Source organism: Dermochelys coriacea, chromosome 1 (genome assembly GCF_009764565.3).
Source record: "Dermochelys coriacea isolate rDerCor1 chromosome 1, rDerCor1.pri.v4, whole genome shotgun sequence".
Taxonomy (NCBI): domain Eukaryota; kingdom Metazoa; phylum Chordata; order Testudines; family Dermochelyidae; genus Dermochelys; species Dermochelys coriacea.
In genome coordinates this window covers 250148044-250164961 of record NC_050068.2, presented here as the reverse complement: position 1 = coordinate 250164961, position 16918 = coordinate 250148044, and the positions used below count along the sequence as shown (strand labels likewise).

At 44.2% G+C, this 16918-nt stretch overlaps 1 protein-coding gene and 1 long non-coding RNA gene across 7 annotated transcripts in view; both read right to left on the bottom strand.

Moving 5' to 3' along the window:
- The window catches only part of TRIM24 (tripartite motif containing 24), a 136581-nt gene that overhangs the window by 72490 nt on the left and 47173 nt on the right, over nucleotides 1-16918 (bottom strand). For all 6 annotated transcript variants that reach the window (XM_043518906.1, XM_043518896.1, XM_038387842.1 and 3 more), the window contains exon 2: nucleotides 4353-4471. In XM_043518906.1, the coding sequence (XP_043374841.1) occupies nucleotides 4353-4471 (119 nt within the window). The remainder of the gene's footprint in view (nucleotides 1-4352; nucleotides 4472-16918) is intronic.
- Nucleotides 6459-16622, bottom strand: LOC122461054. The gene is made up of 3 exons (XR_006282756.1): nucleotides 16400-16622; nucleotides 12541-12543; nucleotides 6459-6470 (listed from the first exon to the last, which is right to left on the bottom strand). It is a non-coding gene; the product is annotated as an uncharacterized LOC122461054 (long non-coding RNA).

Sequence of the window (16918 nt, the reverse complement as noted above, 5' to 3'; positions counted from 1 at the left end):
AGGAACATATCGCCTGCGTGGCCTGCAGGCCTTCTGGGGTCCATGATGCCACTACGTGCTGGACTCTGGTGTCACTATCCGGGGTAGACGGCGCATCCCAGGATGGGCTAGCCTGTTCAACCACAGCTGGGGCCCAACTCCCTGTTGAAGATGACTGGCTGCCTCTCATGGGTCTCTGCTCTCCTCTGCCCTCTCCTTGTCCTTGAGGGGAGCAGGAGAACAACCTCTTCCCATCTTCTTCCTTTTCCCTGTTGGTACCGGGGAGAGGGATTGACACCGGTCCAAAAATGGTGCCGGTGGTACACTCCACACCGAAGCTGCGATGCTGGGTGCAGAGTCCAACCTGGACGGTTCTGGTGTTCACGCAGTCTCCATAAGGAGCACCTGGAGTTGAATGTCCCGCTCCATCTTCATCCGAGGTTTAAAAATTTTGCTGATGCGACACTTGTCGCTGATGTGGGTTTCCCCGAAACACCTTAGACAGCTACTGTGTGGGTCACTGACTGGTATCAGCTTCTTGCAGCTGTCGCAGGGTTTGAAAACCGGGAACTGGGCATACCCTGTCCCTGGGCTAAGTCCCGTCTGGGACCATCAACTAGTTTAACAAACACTAAGGGAACTATGTATAAAAATTATCTAACTATTTACAGGAAATTTCGCAACAAACAGTTCTGAACTGAAGAATTTACCAAAGCAACAAACGTTCCAGCACCATCACTGGCGTAAGAAGGAACTGAGGGTGGGGGGAGCCAGCAGCACTCCTTATACTGTGGCATGTGCACGCCACTCCAGAGGGCGCCAGAGTGGGTCCCCTACAGGTAGACCGAGGGGAAAACTTCCGGCACCGGTGCATGTGGCAAGACATGCACCTAACATGGAATGGAAATGAGCAAGCGCTTGAAGAAGAATATCTACATAGGGCTTTCCCTGCAGCCCACTCAGATTATCCAGTTTCCAATGGAGAACTTTGAAGCACTGGTTTAAGTGCTGATTGTATCCTCCCCAGCAGAGCAGGACCAGCAAGCAATCAGAAAGACTTAAAATCCAGGGAAGAATAGGGATCTGTTTTCCAATCCATGAGGGTTTACAGTATTATTGAGTTTCAGAAATGCTCAGATGCTAAGCCATGACTCCTGAAGGAACTTAAATTTTAGAGACTTAAGATCTTGAGAATGACGAATGAAGTCCTGCTACACAAATTTTGTGATCTGCAGCCAGTCAAAAAGGCCTCAATACCTGAGATACTAGTGATAGAAAGCTGAAAGGCAAATACAAATAAAAAACCCTTGATCTTGTCAATAAGATTACCTCAACTAGTTCTGTCAAAGCTCTCTGAACTAAGGTTCTGGGAAGCTTATAGAATCATACAAATGTAGGGTTGGAAGGGGCGTCCAGATGTCATCTAATCCAGACCCCTGTGCTGACACAGGACAAAGTAAACCCAGACCATCCCTGGCAGGCGTTTGTCCAACCTGTCTTTAAAAACCTCCAATGATTGGGATTCTACAACCTTCCTCGGAAGACTATTCCAGAACTTAACTCCCTTATAGTTGGAAAGTTCTTCCTCATATCTAACCTAAAACTCCTCTGCTGCAATACTCCAGTTGAGGCCTTACCAGTGCCAAGCAGAGTGGGACAATTGTCTCCCCTGTCTTCCATATGATATTCCTAATACAACCCAAAATATTGGCCCTTTTTGCAATTGCATCACATTGACGACTTGTTCAGTTTGTGATCCATCATAACCCCCAGTGATTGTTACATAAATTGGAGCAAGACAGCAATATGGACTCTCATAAGTTTAAGAAAATTTGGGAATACCTCTGAATGGTATCAAACTCTTTATGACACCTCAAGAACTAGATAACTTCTTGCTACTCCTCCTAATGGAGGAGCTCACTAGAAAAGCTAATTGACCAAAGATAAGGTGATCACTTTTCCAAATCAAGCAGTGATCAATCACTGCATAATTAAAGATCATGGATCGCTTTGGCGACTCAGTGGGTGACACATGCAAAATATGCATGATCAAAAATACTCCACATTTAAAAAAAAAAATTATGCCTACACAAAGAGGTACACAGATGTTGTCCAAGCTTCTGGAAAGCTTTAAATCAAATCTCACTTTCCAGTCCAGGTTCAGAAAATTTGATATCACCATAATGTAGAAGTCCAGATCCCAAGCTGGCTGAGCAACTGAAGAGAGCTAACAAAAGCTTCAGCTGGCCATAAGTTTAAATATCCACACCTACCTTGGGGTAGGGGAAGGAGACTTACAAGGTATATTCCCACCCCCACCACTAGAAACTTTGAAACAAAAGATTGCATGGTATAATTAAATAAGCCCTAAAGACTGCCAGAATACAAAATAGATCAAGACTTATGATGCACTCCTTATACAAGATGAAGGGATTAAAAAAAAAAAAAGGCACTTTCAAAATAATATTTTCAAAGGAGAATAGCATACAAAAGTATCTCTGCAATTAGGGTCTTGTCTTTAAATGACTGAAGCATTGCAAAAGTAGTCTTCTTGCTGCCATTATAAAGAAAGCATCTATGTAGAAAAAGGTTAAAGGTGTTAAAATCATTTCCTAAAGTCTAACAAAGTCCATTTATAAAGCACATGGACTTTTATCCTGGCATGGCCCAGAATGAAGGATGGCAAATTCTAATGCCAGAGGTTCCTAAACTTTGGCCATATGCGTCACTGGCTATTTACTTGGTGCTACCTCTTCTTGTATCTGGTTGCTAAAATGCATAAAAAGAAACTAAAAAGTACTTAAAAATCATTATGCACGTGTGAATGGAGAAGGCAGTGGACCATAGATACACAAGTAAGATATAATCTCCACTACAACATTTGAGAACTTCTTGTTTAATGAACCCAGCTGTTTAATATTAGCAAAACATGACACTAATTAGGTTCTATTTTCCCAGTCCTGACCAAACTAAATTGAGTTTTACACTAAAGGCAGAACGAGAAGTAATCAGCTTAGTCTGCAGCAAGGGACATTTAGGTTAGATATTAGGAAAAGCTTTCTAACTACAAGGGTAGACAAATTCTGGAATATGCTTGCAAGAGGTTGTGAAATCCCCATCACTGTTGGTAAATACCTCCAAACAGCTGTGAGGGAGGTCTATAGTTGGTTCTGCCTCAGCAGAGGCGGCTGGGCTTGATAATCTCTAAAGGTCCATTCCAGCCCTACATTTCTATGATTCTATTATTCTAAGTCATTCTGGTCTCTTGTTCTAGGAATTCTCTCATTTAGAGTCCTCCATGGGAAGTGTTCTGTCTTGGGTTCAGGAAATTTCACTGTAGCAAGTGTGACAAAGCTCTGTCCTCGCCTCCGTGGGTCCCGCGTTTCCTGGCGGATTTTGCTAGCCTCAGAGGCTCACTGTGACCCTCCACGTAACCCTTCTTTCTCTAGAGACAAGGGTCACAGTCTACTGAGCCATTTTTCATCATAAGCCAGCGAGGGAGGTGAGGAGAAGTTATCCTTCCTTGCACAGTCTCTGTTGTCTCCCAGTCTCAGTGATTAAACAGGGGGCAAAGGTGGGTGGGGGGAGCCCAGGCGCACCCTCTACTCTGGGCTCCAGCCCATGGACCTTAATAATATCAGCTATGGTAGCTGACCTTTTAGAAACAAAGACATGTACAATTCCCTGGGCTACTTCCCCCACAGCAGCCCTCACTTCCTCAAGCTCCACTTCACCCTTATCTCAGGGCCTCCTTCCTTGTGCCTGATATGGTGCGTACTACTCAGCCTCTCCAACAGCGCAACTTCTTCCCACAGCTCCTGACATGCACACCCACCTGGCTGGCTGGGAGACTTTTAACTAGTTTCAGCCAGCCCCTGATTGGCTTCAGGTGTCCCCATCAACATAGCATTCTCCCTGCCTTCTGGAAAGTTCTTAATTGGCCCCAGGTGTCTTAATTGACCTGGAGCAGCTTCCATTTTACTTAACCTGGTACAAGGGATTTGTTTAGCCTGGAGCCAATATATCTATCTCCCACTACTTTTCTATAGCCATTTGGCTTTGCCCCATCTCACAAGATAATACATATTTTATTTCTCTCATTGTCGTCGTCACCATGCACTTACTTCATCTCAAATATTTAAAACCTTTATTTTTTAATATCAGAAGTTATCACCACCACCACTCCCAACACACTAGCTGATTTTCGATGGCAGTCATAAAATACAATGTAAGGCTATTTGAATGCTCTTTCTACCTTCCTCTCTCCCTCGACCCCAATACAAAATAAGCAATAAAGGCCACACAGCTAGCAGCTTAGGACATACCTAGGCACCCAAAGGATGCTGAGGCAGGTTACATTTTAATGTACTCACCTGATTTGACTTTTCCACTGTACTGCTGGGAACCTCTGTGGTATCCTTCACAAAAAAGTTATCTATGATGTGTCTCTCTGCACATTCCTGGCTGCAAATTGGACAGCGGATAACACCAACTGGAGAGAAAAATAAAGAGCAAGTTCAACTGGCAAGAAATCTTTAAGATTTGTAAGCTTATCAATTTATCAAAAAAAACTTCAAAAATAGTTTTTCTAGAGATATACTTTAGAAATACTAACTGAAAGTTTTCAGAAAAGCCCAATGGATAAGATGCCAATTCTTATCCACTGCCAACCCACAGACTTTGGGTCTCTGCCTGAAAATCACTGAGTATCTCAGCTCCTAGGAGGATTCAGACATTAGCTTCAATAATCAGTTTTGTCAAGAATCTTGTACTTATTTCACCCCTTTGCTACTCAAAGGTTCACGTCTTCCCATGAGCAGGTTGTTGCAAAACAACTAAAGAGTCAGTTTGTAAGGTACCAGATATGTTGAGCAGGATTAGAAGTATGTAACTGCAACAGTGATGTGATGGACATGGAATTGTTGTGTAATAATCTAAGAATATTGAAACGTAATAATTTTCTGAATACGATATACTGTCTGATCAACGAGAAGTTACTGTATATTGGTTATAAGACTTTCCTGTTCTAATTAATACGGGGCTTCAGGAAAAGCAAGCAGGACAACACAATAATAGCTATAAACAAACCCCCCCAGGACAATTGCAAGACAATGGAGTACTTCCAGGCTACAGCCCAAGGCGAGACAGACATTTTACCAGTCTGGAAACTCACAGATCAAAGGGTTATAAACCATTAGAGAGCTGTCAATTGTCAAAGGGACAGGTTAACAAAGGCCCTGTCTACACTGGCAAGTTTCTGTGCAGTAAAGCAGCTTTCTGTGCTGTAATTCCTGAGGTGTACACGCTACCAAGCCACTCAGTGCACAGAAACTGTACAGTTGCTGCGCTGTAAAAAACACCCCGAGAGGCTTACAGCTTTCTGCGCTGGGGCTACAGTGCTGAGGTGCCAGTGTAGACACCGTAGTTGAAGAGAGGGCTGTGACTGGCCTCCGGGAGGTGTCCCACAATGCCTGTTGTCGCCTCTCTAGTCATCAGTTTGAACTCTACTGCCCTGCCCTCAGGTGACCAATCATCCTCTCCATCCTGTAAATTCCTTTGGAATTTTGAAAGTCCCTTTCCAGTTTGCTCAGTAATGTGTGCAGTGGTCTCAGCGCATCTTTCCAGGTGGCCATGCCTGCTCCACGCAGCAGGCGATCCCCCACTTGGAGCAATGCCAAGCTGCTGGACCTCATCAGCATTTGGGGAGAGGAGGCTGTCCAGTCCCAGCTGCGCTCCAGCCATAGGAATTACGATACCTAAGGACAGATTTCAAGATGCATAACAGAAAGGGGCCATGGCTGGGACACACTGCAGTGCAGGGTCAAAGTGAAGGAGCTGCAGAAAGCCTACCACAAGGCATGGGAGGCAAACCGCCGCTCCGGTGCTGCGCCCAGGAGCTGCTGGTTCTACAAAGAGCTGGATGCGATACTCAATGGTGACCCCACCTCCACTGCGAAGACCACTGATATAAAACACAGCCAGTACTCACACATCTGTCACTAACAGATATTATGTGGATACTTCGGTAGGTCGCGTTCCAGTTGAGACTGGACCGAGCCAGGAGGAGAAAGTCTTGGACAAAAATGTGGAGGGGGAGGAGGAGGGGGACGGGGACCCAGAAGCAAAGGATGACTGGAAGGCCAGAGATGCATGCAGCCAGCAGCTCTTTTCTACCCCAAAAGAGGTTTGCCAGTCACAGCTGTCGGTGAGGGGGGAAGGCAGCAGTGAGGAAGGGGGAGGGGGCGAGCAGCATAGGGGCCAGGGCAGAAGCTGCAGTCTTGGAGAAGACCCTGCCTTGATTGACTGCTCACCCTTAGCAGCGAGATATCTTCCATAATGATCACATCCTGTGGAAAAAGTGTGGAGACAGGAATGATTATCAGGCCCCACCTACAGAGCTGGCTCTCCCCAAGAGCCACGTGCCCAGTGTACATCTGAGTCTGGGATGAGTGATTTACCATGCCCCTGTGGCTACTCACCATTTTGGGGGTCTTGTGGCTCATGTGTGCTTGCCTGGGGTCAGCCAGTTAGTGACAGATGTGTGAGTACTGGCTGTGTTTTAAATCAGTGAATCAGTGTTCTGTGTGTTGCAAACAATACTGCTTCTGTAAAATGTTGCATTTAAACTTCACAGAGATGACCTGGGGAGCCAAGCCTCCCTCTGTTATCGGCAGCTGAATGGCTGCGCAGAATTAGAAAGCAGCCAAGAAGAACTAAGGAGGACTTTCTGCATGATATTATGATGTACTCCATTGCTGAGAAACAGGAATCGAAGGAGTGATGGGGACAGCGAGAAGAGGGACCAAAACGAGAACGTGGCACAAACAGAAAGAAGCCACGGAGTAGCTCTTAAATGTTATGGAGCATTAAGTGGACATACTCCAGGCGATACTCGCTCTTCAAACCGAGCAGCTCTGTGCCCACCCTCCCCTGCGGCCACTGTTGCAACACTCTTTCCCATTCTCTCCCCAGACACCACCACCACCACACTCTTATCAATCTCCTGGCTCCAATCTATACCCGCGGTATTTCACTCCTCCCCCGTCACAGTCCAGCACTGTGGACTCCCACAACCCACTGTACTCAACACCCATCTCTCTGCAGTTTGGCCCTGCTAGAAGTACAGTACCTGCTGCATTGTACACCGAAGGAGAAGGTTGGCTATGATCCCTGGACATACAAAAATCTTTAGCCATCCCCACCTCCTCTTGGGATCTTCCCTTCCCCCATCCCCTTCACTGCAGATTTCTTTTTCTGTTTGACTCTCTCCTCCGGTTGTTGTTTTTTAATAAAGAATTGTGTTGGTTCGAAAGCAATCTTTATTCTATGAATTGAAAGCAACAGACAATTATGTTAAAAACGTTCACATTGCATCATCTGCACCAATGACAATCCCCTCCTAGCATTACAAGCACTGCACTTCCAAGCACAGCAACAGATATTAGCGGCTTTCAGCTTCAAATTGCTGTCTCAAGGCATCCCGGATCCTTATGGTCCCGCACTGTGCCCTTCTAATAAATAGCCCTGGTCTCTGGCTGTTCAAACTAAGCCTCCAGGCGCTGATCCTCTGAGGTCCAGCCCTGAGTGAAGCTTTCACAAATATTATGGAGCGTACAGCACGCAGCTATAAACATTGGAATATTGTCATCGGCCAGGTCCCACTTCCCTATAGGCAGCGTCAGTGGGCTTTTAAACAGCCAAAACCACACACAGTCATTCTGCACTTGCTCAGCCTGTGGTTGAACTGCTCCTTGCTGCTGACAAGTTGCCCCATGTATGGCTTCATAAGCCACAGCATTAAGGGATAGGCAGGGTCTCCCAGGATCACAATGGGCATTTTGACTTCCCCTATGGTGATCTTCTGGTCCAGGAAGAAAGTCCCTGCTTGCAGCTTCCTGAACGGGCCAGTGTCCCAAAAGATGTTGGGTCATGCACCTTTCAGACCAGTCTGTGTTAATGCTTGTGAAATGCCCACAGTGATCCACAAATGCCTGGAGAAAATTGAGAAATACCCTTTGCGATTAATGTACTCAGTGGGTAGGTGGTCTGGTGTCAGAATTGGAATGTGTGCCATCTATTGCCCCTCCACAGTTAGGAAACCCCATATGTGCAAAGCCATCCGCAATGTCACGCATGTTGCCCAGAGTCACCGTCTTTCAGAGCAGGATGCAATTAATGGTACTGCACACTTCCGTCACACGTCCATCTATGAACCTTCCCACTCCGAACTGGTTAGCGACCAAATCAGTAGCAGTCTGGAGTAGCCAGCTTCCACAGTGCAATCGCCACGCACTTCTCCAAAGGCAAGGCAGCTCTCTCTCTCTCTCGCCACACGCTTCTCCAACAGAAGTGCAGGGCTGGGGCGATCTCATCCCATGAATGTGGTTTTCCTCATCCAAAAGTTCTGCAGCCAATGCTTGTCATCCCAGGTGTGCATCACAACGTGCTGCCACCACTCAGTGCTTGTTTCCTGAGCCCAAGAGCAGTGTTCCACTGTGGGCAGCACCTCCATGAATGCCACAAGCAATCTTGTGTCGTAGAGGGTAGCGTGGAAAGATCAATGTCGCACTCCTTTAGCCTTTGTAGTTTAAGGAATAACTCCACTGCCACTCGTGATGTGTTGGTCAGGGTGAGCAGCATACTGATTAACAGTTCAGGATCCATTCCTGCAGCCCGAAGAGGCAGGGCATGCAGTATACAAATGGTTGAAAGATGGCGCCAAATATGGACAGAAGCACAGGGATTGCAGGGATGCAAAGCAATGCATCACGGGGCATTGGGATAGGATCCAGGATGCCCTGCGACCCCCTCCGTCTTCCCATAGGTGCCAACCCACCGGCAGCTCCCCACCCCGCCAGAGCTCACCTCCGCTCTGCCTCGTCTGCGAGCGCCTGCTTTTTCTCCTTCCCTCCCAGCGCTTGCCCCCACAAAGTGCTGGGGGGAGGAGGGGAAGGAACACGGTGCACACAGGGGAGGAGGTGGGACCAGGGCAGGGATTTGGAGAGGGGTCCAATAGGGGCAGGGAATTGGGGGAAGGGGTTAGAATGGGGGGGGTGAGCACCCACCAGCGCCATGAGAAGTTGGCGCCTATGCGTCTTCCCACAACTCTTAGTGACAGAAAAGGAAGAAATGCTATGTGGGATACCTCCCCAGAGTGCACTGCTCCGAATACCACTGCAAGTGACGCAAGTGTGAACATGCTATTGCGGAGGCAACTGACACTGTGAACATACAACAGCAGTTTCCCTTCAGCACTCTCTGAGCGGCGCTGTAACTCCGCCAGTGTAGACATGCCCACAGAGAGCCTCTGTGGCGTAGATTGCGTTAGACCCTTCCCCACATCCAGGGAACAGTAAGCCTTAGAGAAACGCAGGCCTGAATAGACTGGTTTGTTTTCTTAATATCTATTTTCTCTTAATTGCTTTGCTTATGCTTTAAGAGAAGGTGTGCTGAAAACAGGAGGGGTCAGAGGGGCAGTTAACCTGGTAACTGACACCTGATACACCATTTCACAGTTAAGTCTTTTAACAAGAAGATATAGAAGTTAAAATAATATATATTACTACATAATCAACTATGTTTCGCATTGTTAGTGTTCTGAACTCACCTTTTACACAAGCCTCCCCATAAAATTCTGCCAATGTATCTTAATGTGTATTACTAACCTCCCTGCTATACGAGAATTAGGCCTTTTCTGATACAAGCCCATTGATTTTCTCAGAGTGACTTTGTGATCTGGACATTCATTTAACACAGATTATAGAGAGTTCATACTTGTGCACTGCATCTTGCCTCCACCTTATCACATTTAAAGTTGACAGGTTTCAGAGTAGCAGCCGTGTTAGTCTGTATTCGCAAAAAGAAAAGGAGTACTTGTGGCATCTTAGAGACTAAAATTTGAGCATAAGCTTTCGTGAGCTACAGTTCACTTCATCGGATGCATTTGGTGGAAAATACAGTGGGGAGATTTACACACACACACACACACACACACACACACACACACGAAACAATGGGTTTTATCATACACACTTTAAGGAGTGATCACTTAAGATGAGCCATCACATCATCAAGGATCTACAACCTATCCTGAATGACAACCCATCACTCTCACAGATCTTGGGAGACAGGCCAGTCCTTGCTTACAGACAGCCCCCCAACCTGAAGCAAATACTCATCAGCAGCCACACACCACACAACAGAACCACTAACTCAGGAACCTATCCTTGCAACAAAGCCCGTTGCCAACTCCGTCCACATATCTATTCAGGGGACACCATCATAGGGCCTAATCACATCAGCCACACTATCAGAGGCTCGTTCACCTGCACATCTACCAATGTGATATATGCCATTATGTGCCAGCAATGCCCCTCTGCCATGTACATTGGCCAAACTGGACAGTCTCTACGTAAAAGAGTAAATGGACACAAATCAGACGTCAAGAATTATAACATTCAAAAACCAGTTGGAGAACACTTCAATCTCTCCGGTCACTCGATTACAGACCCGAGGGTGGCTATCCTTCAACAAAAAAAAAAAAAAAAAAAAAGCTTCAAAAACAGACTCCAACCAGAGAGTGCTGAATTGGAATTAATTTGCAAACTGGATACAATTAACTTAGGCTTGAATAGAGACTGGGAATGGATGAGTCATTACACAAAGTAAAACTATTTCCCCATGTTATTTCTCCCCCCCACCCCACCCCCCACCGTTCCTCAGATGTTCTTGTTAACTGCTGGAAATAGTTTGCCTTGCTTGTCACCATGAAAGGTTTTCCTCCTCCCCTCCCCCCCACGCTGCTGGTGATGGATCATCTTAAGTGATCACTCTCCTTACAGTATGTATGATAAAACCCATTGTTTCATGTTGTGTGCGCGCGTGTGCATGAAATCTCCCCACGGTATTTTCCACCAAATGCATCCGATGAAGTGAGCTGTAGCTCACGAAAGCTTATGCTCAAATAAATTTTAGTCTCTAAGATGCCACAAGTACTCCTTTTCTTTTATTTAAAGTTGAGTTTGACAAAAAACATTTACTTCTATGCATTCGATCGTAGATATGTTAAGCTCTTATTTCAGGCCCAAAATCTTTAGCAAAGATGTACAGCTTACATATCTCAAAGACAGTTGTGCTGCATCACTAGACATACATGTGATAGCTGTTCTCTTGGCCGACAGACCAGGCAGGGACTGACCTAGGGAACTTTAGAACTGAAAGTGAGATGCTACACCTTGAGCTAAATAGCCAACACTTTATAGCTGCAGGCTGTAACAACTCATTCACTGTGGAACAGCATGTAGAAGGATCTTTAACACACATTCACCAATGGGTTGCACACACACTTTCTACACCCTGGTCAAAACTGCAGAAGATATCTATTACCATCATTCTGGATATAAATCAGGAACTCTGTTTTCAAGAAGTCTGATAAGCTCTAGAGCTTAATGCAAACAATGCTGAAACACAGGTCTGGTCTACACTACAAAGTTCAGTTGCTGACTCAAGACAACTTATAAGCTCTTTGTGCACGTCTACACTCAAATTTGTTTCTGGCCAATGTAAGTGTTGCTTTTGGTGATGGCCCACCTTGGCAAGCGTGCCTAGAAACTCCCCCTTGTTGTGTGCATTGTCCAATGTTTAAATTTTAAAGATAGTGACTGGCCCACCACCAAAGACACAGGTATTAACTCCCCATTTTACTCTCTCTCTATATTATTTATATATAAAAAGTACAACAGAGGCAGAGTTGGCATCTGCTTTTCGTTCCCCTCTTGAGATAAGTGAAGGGGAGGGGTGGGTTGGGAGGGGGCACCATGAGGAACATCTCGAGGACACTTTCATGGCAATACTCAATACTCTCCTGAAAGTTTTTAGGGGTAGCTGGTTTATTTCTTCCTCTGTGGTAGGACATTTTCCCATGCCACTATGTGATCACCTCAGGTGGCACCACTGCAGTAAACAGGCTAGTAGCATATTGGCCAGGCAGCTTCAGGATGCCAGTAGCAGCTGGGCTTTCCATTGCCTATGGAAAATAGTGTCAATATTACCACAGCCCTGTGGGATAGAGACTGAAATTTTAGTGCATTATGCAAGCAAAATTCCTTCTCCTCCCTACCACCCCACCCCAGTGGGCCATACTCACCATGGCTGGGACTGTGATGCTGTGTAGAGGCTCTCCAAAGCTGAAGTGTTAATAAGCATGTATTATTAAAAGTCTTTATGGGAATAAGGCAAGGGAGTTTTGCTTTATCATTCCCTTTCTGTTGTGACTGTAAATCCAACGATACAACTGTTTTTAATCAGCCGCAGAATGCCTGACCCTGATGAGGAGGAAAAAAGTGTAGGACTAGGGAGGACACGTTCAGGGAAATCCTGCAAGCCAGTGCTGTGTTAGACGCTGAACAAAGGGCCTGGAGGGCCAATAAGGCAGACAGCATGGAGAACTCCAAGGTAGCAGCTCTCTAGCCCCTCAACATAAACACATGGCATCATGGGCTGCACCCTTACCCTTACCACTTCATGCCAGGGGACAGCAAGGAAGACTACAGCTTCACACACGAACTGTGATTCTTGTTGGACGGCGTATGTGTAGCCACAACAGGCTACATTTGTGCACTGAAATGGGCGTTTGCTGCTCTTCCAATTTTGAAGTCCTAATCTATTAATTTATATTTAAAGTTTGTATTGCATTGCCTGTTTTTTGCACATTGGTTTTCTGCACTGTTTTTGACAATCCATAAATTTCTACTTTTTGGAAAATAAAATTTTCGTTAGTTCACAATACGTATTTGGAAACACCAATTTAGGCTTCTGAGTTTAAAATTGCTGAAGTGAATGTTTACCATATTTTACAGTTAGAGAATAAGTAGAAGTAATGGTCTAAATACAGGGGGCAGAAGCAGACAGTATTTGTCACTGTGTACTGACGAAGCACTTTGAAGAAGAGAAACTAGATATACTCATTTAGGATGAGGAACAGTGAAAAATCTCTCTAAAATAAGAGAGTCTAATGAATCAAAAATGTTCTAGAAAAAGGAGAAGAATTTAATCAGTCACTCTCATGAAACCAGCCTTTATTGCCCAGTATACAAGTCTCCCCCAAAACATCTCATCACTTCCTTCTACAGTTGTTCCTTAAGCATATAATGATATCCTTGAATTAATCCATGAGGCAATTAACCTCTCCTCCTTTAATTCTTTCTTCAAGACACACTTCTATGATGCCTACAATTCTGCCAGTCAATGATGATTAGGTTGTGCAGTATTGAAGGCAAGCTGATTTTAATTTAAGATTTGAAAACATCAATTTGTACAATACCTATGTAACTGTATTATCTTGTTTTGCTTACCCTCATTCTTCCTTGTTTGGTCACCCTCACTGCCTGTGTTTTGCCTGAAGTTACCGTATTCTTTTCAATGTGGGGACTATATCAACTTGTGTTTATGCAATAACCAACTACATTAGCGTACGTCCCCATTGGGTAAGTCCTGGAGAATCCAAATACAGATCGTATTGTACTAAGTGTTTAATTTATTTCATTGTTTGTTTTTATTTCCCTTACCAACATAGTCTTCCCTAAATTATTAAAACTATGGGACAAGTAGAAATTACATTTGTTGTTGTTGTGACAGCAAAGCTTCTTACAACTTCAATGCACAGGGCTCTAACTCTGCATTTCAATCACTCAGAAAACACAGACCGACTTTCATGGGAAACCCGATGAGTTGAACTGAAGGAAAATTACAGTACATTGGTCAAAATTTCAGCCACACTGAATATGAAGGGGGTAAAAAGTCAAACTGATGTCACAACAGTCCTTAAATTCCACAAATAAGATCTAATACACAACTCATCCCTAACACTATCAGCCACACTATCAGAGACTCATTCACCTGCACATCTGCCAATGTGATATATGCCATCATGTGCCAGCAATGCCCCTCTGCCATGTACATTGGCCAAACTGGACAGTCTCTACGTAAAAGAATAAATGGACACAAATCAGATGTCAAGAATTATAATATTCAAAAACCAGTCGGAGAACACTTCAGTCTCTCTGGTCACTCAATTACAGACCTAAAAGTGGCAATTCTTCAACAACGACAAAAAAAAACCTTCAAGAACAGACTCCAGTGAGAGACTGCTGAATTGGAATTAATTTGCAAACTGGATACCATTACATTAGGCTTGAATAAAGACTGGGAGTAGATGTGTCATTACACAAAATAAAACCATTTCCCCAGGTTTATCCCCCCCACATACACACTGTTCCTCACACGTTCTTGTAACTGCTGGAAATAGCCCACCTTGATTATCACTACAAAAGGGTCCCCCCCCCCCCCGCTAGTAATAGCTCACCTTACCTGATCACTCTGGTTAGTGTGTATGGTAACACCCATTGTTTCATGTTCTCTGTGTATATAAAATCTCCCCACTGAATTTTCCACTGCATGCATCCGATGAAGTGAGCTGTAGCTCACGAAAGTTTATGCTCTAATAAATTTGTTTGTCTCTAAGGTGCCACAAGTACTCATTTCTTTTTGCAGATATAGTTTTCAGAATAGCAGCCGTGTTAGTCTGTCATTTCTGGAAAGGGCTTTGAGACGGTGAGTGGATCAAACTGTACATTAAAGGAAGCTTTCATGGGCAAAGAAACATTTGAAAACTTTCCTCAGGGTAAGTGCCCACTCCACTAAAAGGTACTGACCTATAATAGGTAAGCTAAGTTTCTGTCTGGCATTTTGAACAAGTCTTTCTCTCTTCTCTAGTGCCTGCAGCTCCATCATGTTGCACTGCCAACAATCAAAAACATGATAAAGCCAGATATCTACAATGACATTGTGAAATACTAGTTATCAGTGAAGATCATTAGGACACATTTGCCTCTGGGCCAGAAGGTTGTGCATTCAACTCAGCACGTTAATACCAGGCTCAAACTTCTTGTTGATACTGCACAATGCCCTTGCAATGTTAGAAGGAAAGTTTTTCAACTGTTAAATCTGTACAGACAGCTGTTATATTCCACCGTAAGTATATTTTAGCCTTGACTGCACAGAAATGCAGTGTAAATGCAAGAGGAGTGAGTATTTGGAGTTGTGGTGAGCATACAAAAACCAACAGCTATTCTTAGGGATGGGTACGGTTTTATTATATTCCCACGGTTCTGTTATATTCACCATGCTTACTGAAATCTTCACAGGGGCAGAGTTAAGGTTGTGTGGGAGTAAGGTCTGGCAGGTATTACCTTAACTCTGCACTTCCTGCTTTTACAATGTTGGTGTTTTGTTTTGCTGTATTTCCAGCTTCCCAGGAGGTTTCAGTTTTCAGCTGCCAACTTGGGTGTTCTAGAAGGTATAAAGGCACTGCTAGCCAACTTTAGCTCCCTTTTAAATTAAACACATTTATTTAGTGAGTTTCTTTGCTTAGATGTACTGAATAAAATGTGTCTATCAGAGAGAGAGAGAGAGAGAGGGTTGAGACCTGTTTCTGCTCTTACTATCCTTTGTGAAGCGCAAAGGACAAAAAACTAGAGTACATGTCAGCAGAATGAAGCTAGAGAAAACGGATGAACACAAAAAAAAACCCCACACATGGCCAGGATTGGTTCTGGCCCTTGCTAGGGTTTGAGAAGAAAGAGCAATTAGATTACACGTTGACATACTGAAGATGCAGAATTGAAGACTTAGACCATTAAATTGCTAAATGAACTTCTTAGCTTCTAAGCATATATATACACCAGTTTACTCTTTGGTCAGAAGAAGGGAGGCTTTTGGTCCTAAGGGCATGCAGGGGTAGAATGTTCTCAAGAGTGACAGCCACCATACTTTAAAAATATAACAACCATTTCCAATTCACAAGACAGTTTTGTGGTTTTCCTGAAACAAGTGTTTGTGGAGTGGCGAGACGAGCAAGTTAATCAATAATCAGTTAATTCAAGTTAAAAACTCTAGTTTAGACATATCCCTGGAATACCAACAGAAAATACAGTAAGTCTTCTAGTTAGTGACCTACTTATTTTTCTCATCTCCTGTACTTTGAGGTTAGACTCAGAAGTGAAGAGGTCTTGTCTACACTAGAAAACTGAACAGTTTGTAATTTAACTGATTTAAACATAAATAGCTCAGTGTGTCCACTTTAATCAAGATCAATTAGTCTGTCCTTGTCTTTGCTATGAACAAGTTGTGTTCTTAAGGTGCAACAATGCTGTTTCTGGTGGGACACAACTGAAAGTGCCAATTCAAAACAAACTGCTTAAAGCAGGCCAGTTACAGCCCAAGGCTGGGGTTTCTATGCACACCAAGGCAAACCAAAGCAGACAGACAGAGAAGACTTTGGTTTTACCCCACAGGCTAACCACAAGTCACACAAGCAATTCCCTTAGACACTCCAGTTTCCCAGTATCACCACCAGTGCCACTCGTTATGAAAACCAATACCCCAGTAAAAGAAAAAAGGTTCTCTCGATCCCAAAGGACCAAGCCCCAGACCCCAGGTCAATATACAAATGAGATCTTATCCACAAATTATGCTATTGCCAATCCTTTAGAATCTAAAATCTAAAGGTTCATTCATGAAAGGAAAAAAAAAGATATAGATGAGAGCAAGAATTGGTTAAGTGGAATCAATTACATACAGTAACGGCAAAGAAGAAAAGGAGTACTTGTGGCACCTTAGAGACTAACAAATTTATGCATCCGATGAAGTGAGCTGTAGCTCACGAAAGCTTATGCTCAAATAAATTTGTTAGTCTCTAAGGTGCCACAAGTACTCCTTTTCTTTTTTGCGAATACAGACTAAACATGGCTGCTACTCTGAAACCAGTAATGGCAAAGTTCTTGGTTCAGGCTTGCAGCAGCGATGGAATAAACTGCATGTTCAAATTGATAAAACCCATTGTTTATGTTCACTGTGTGTGTGTGTGTGTGTGTGTGTGTGT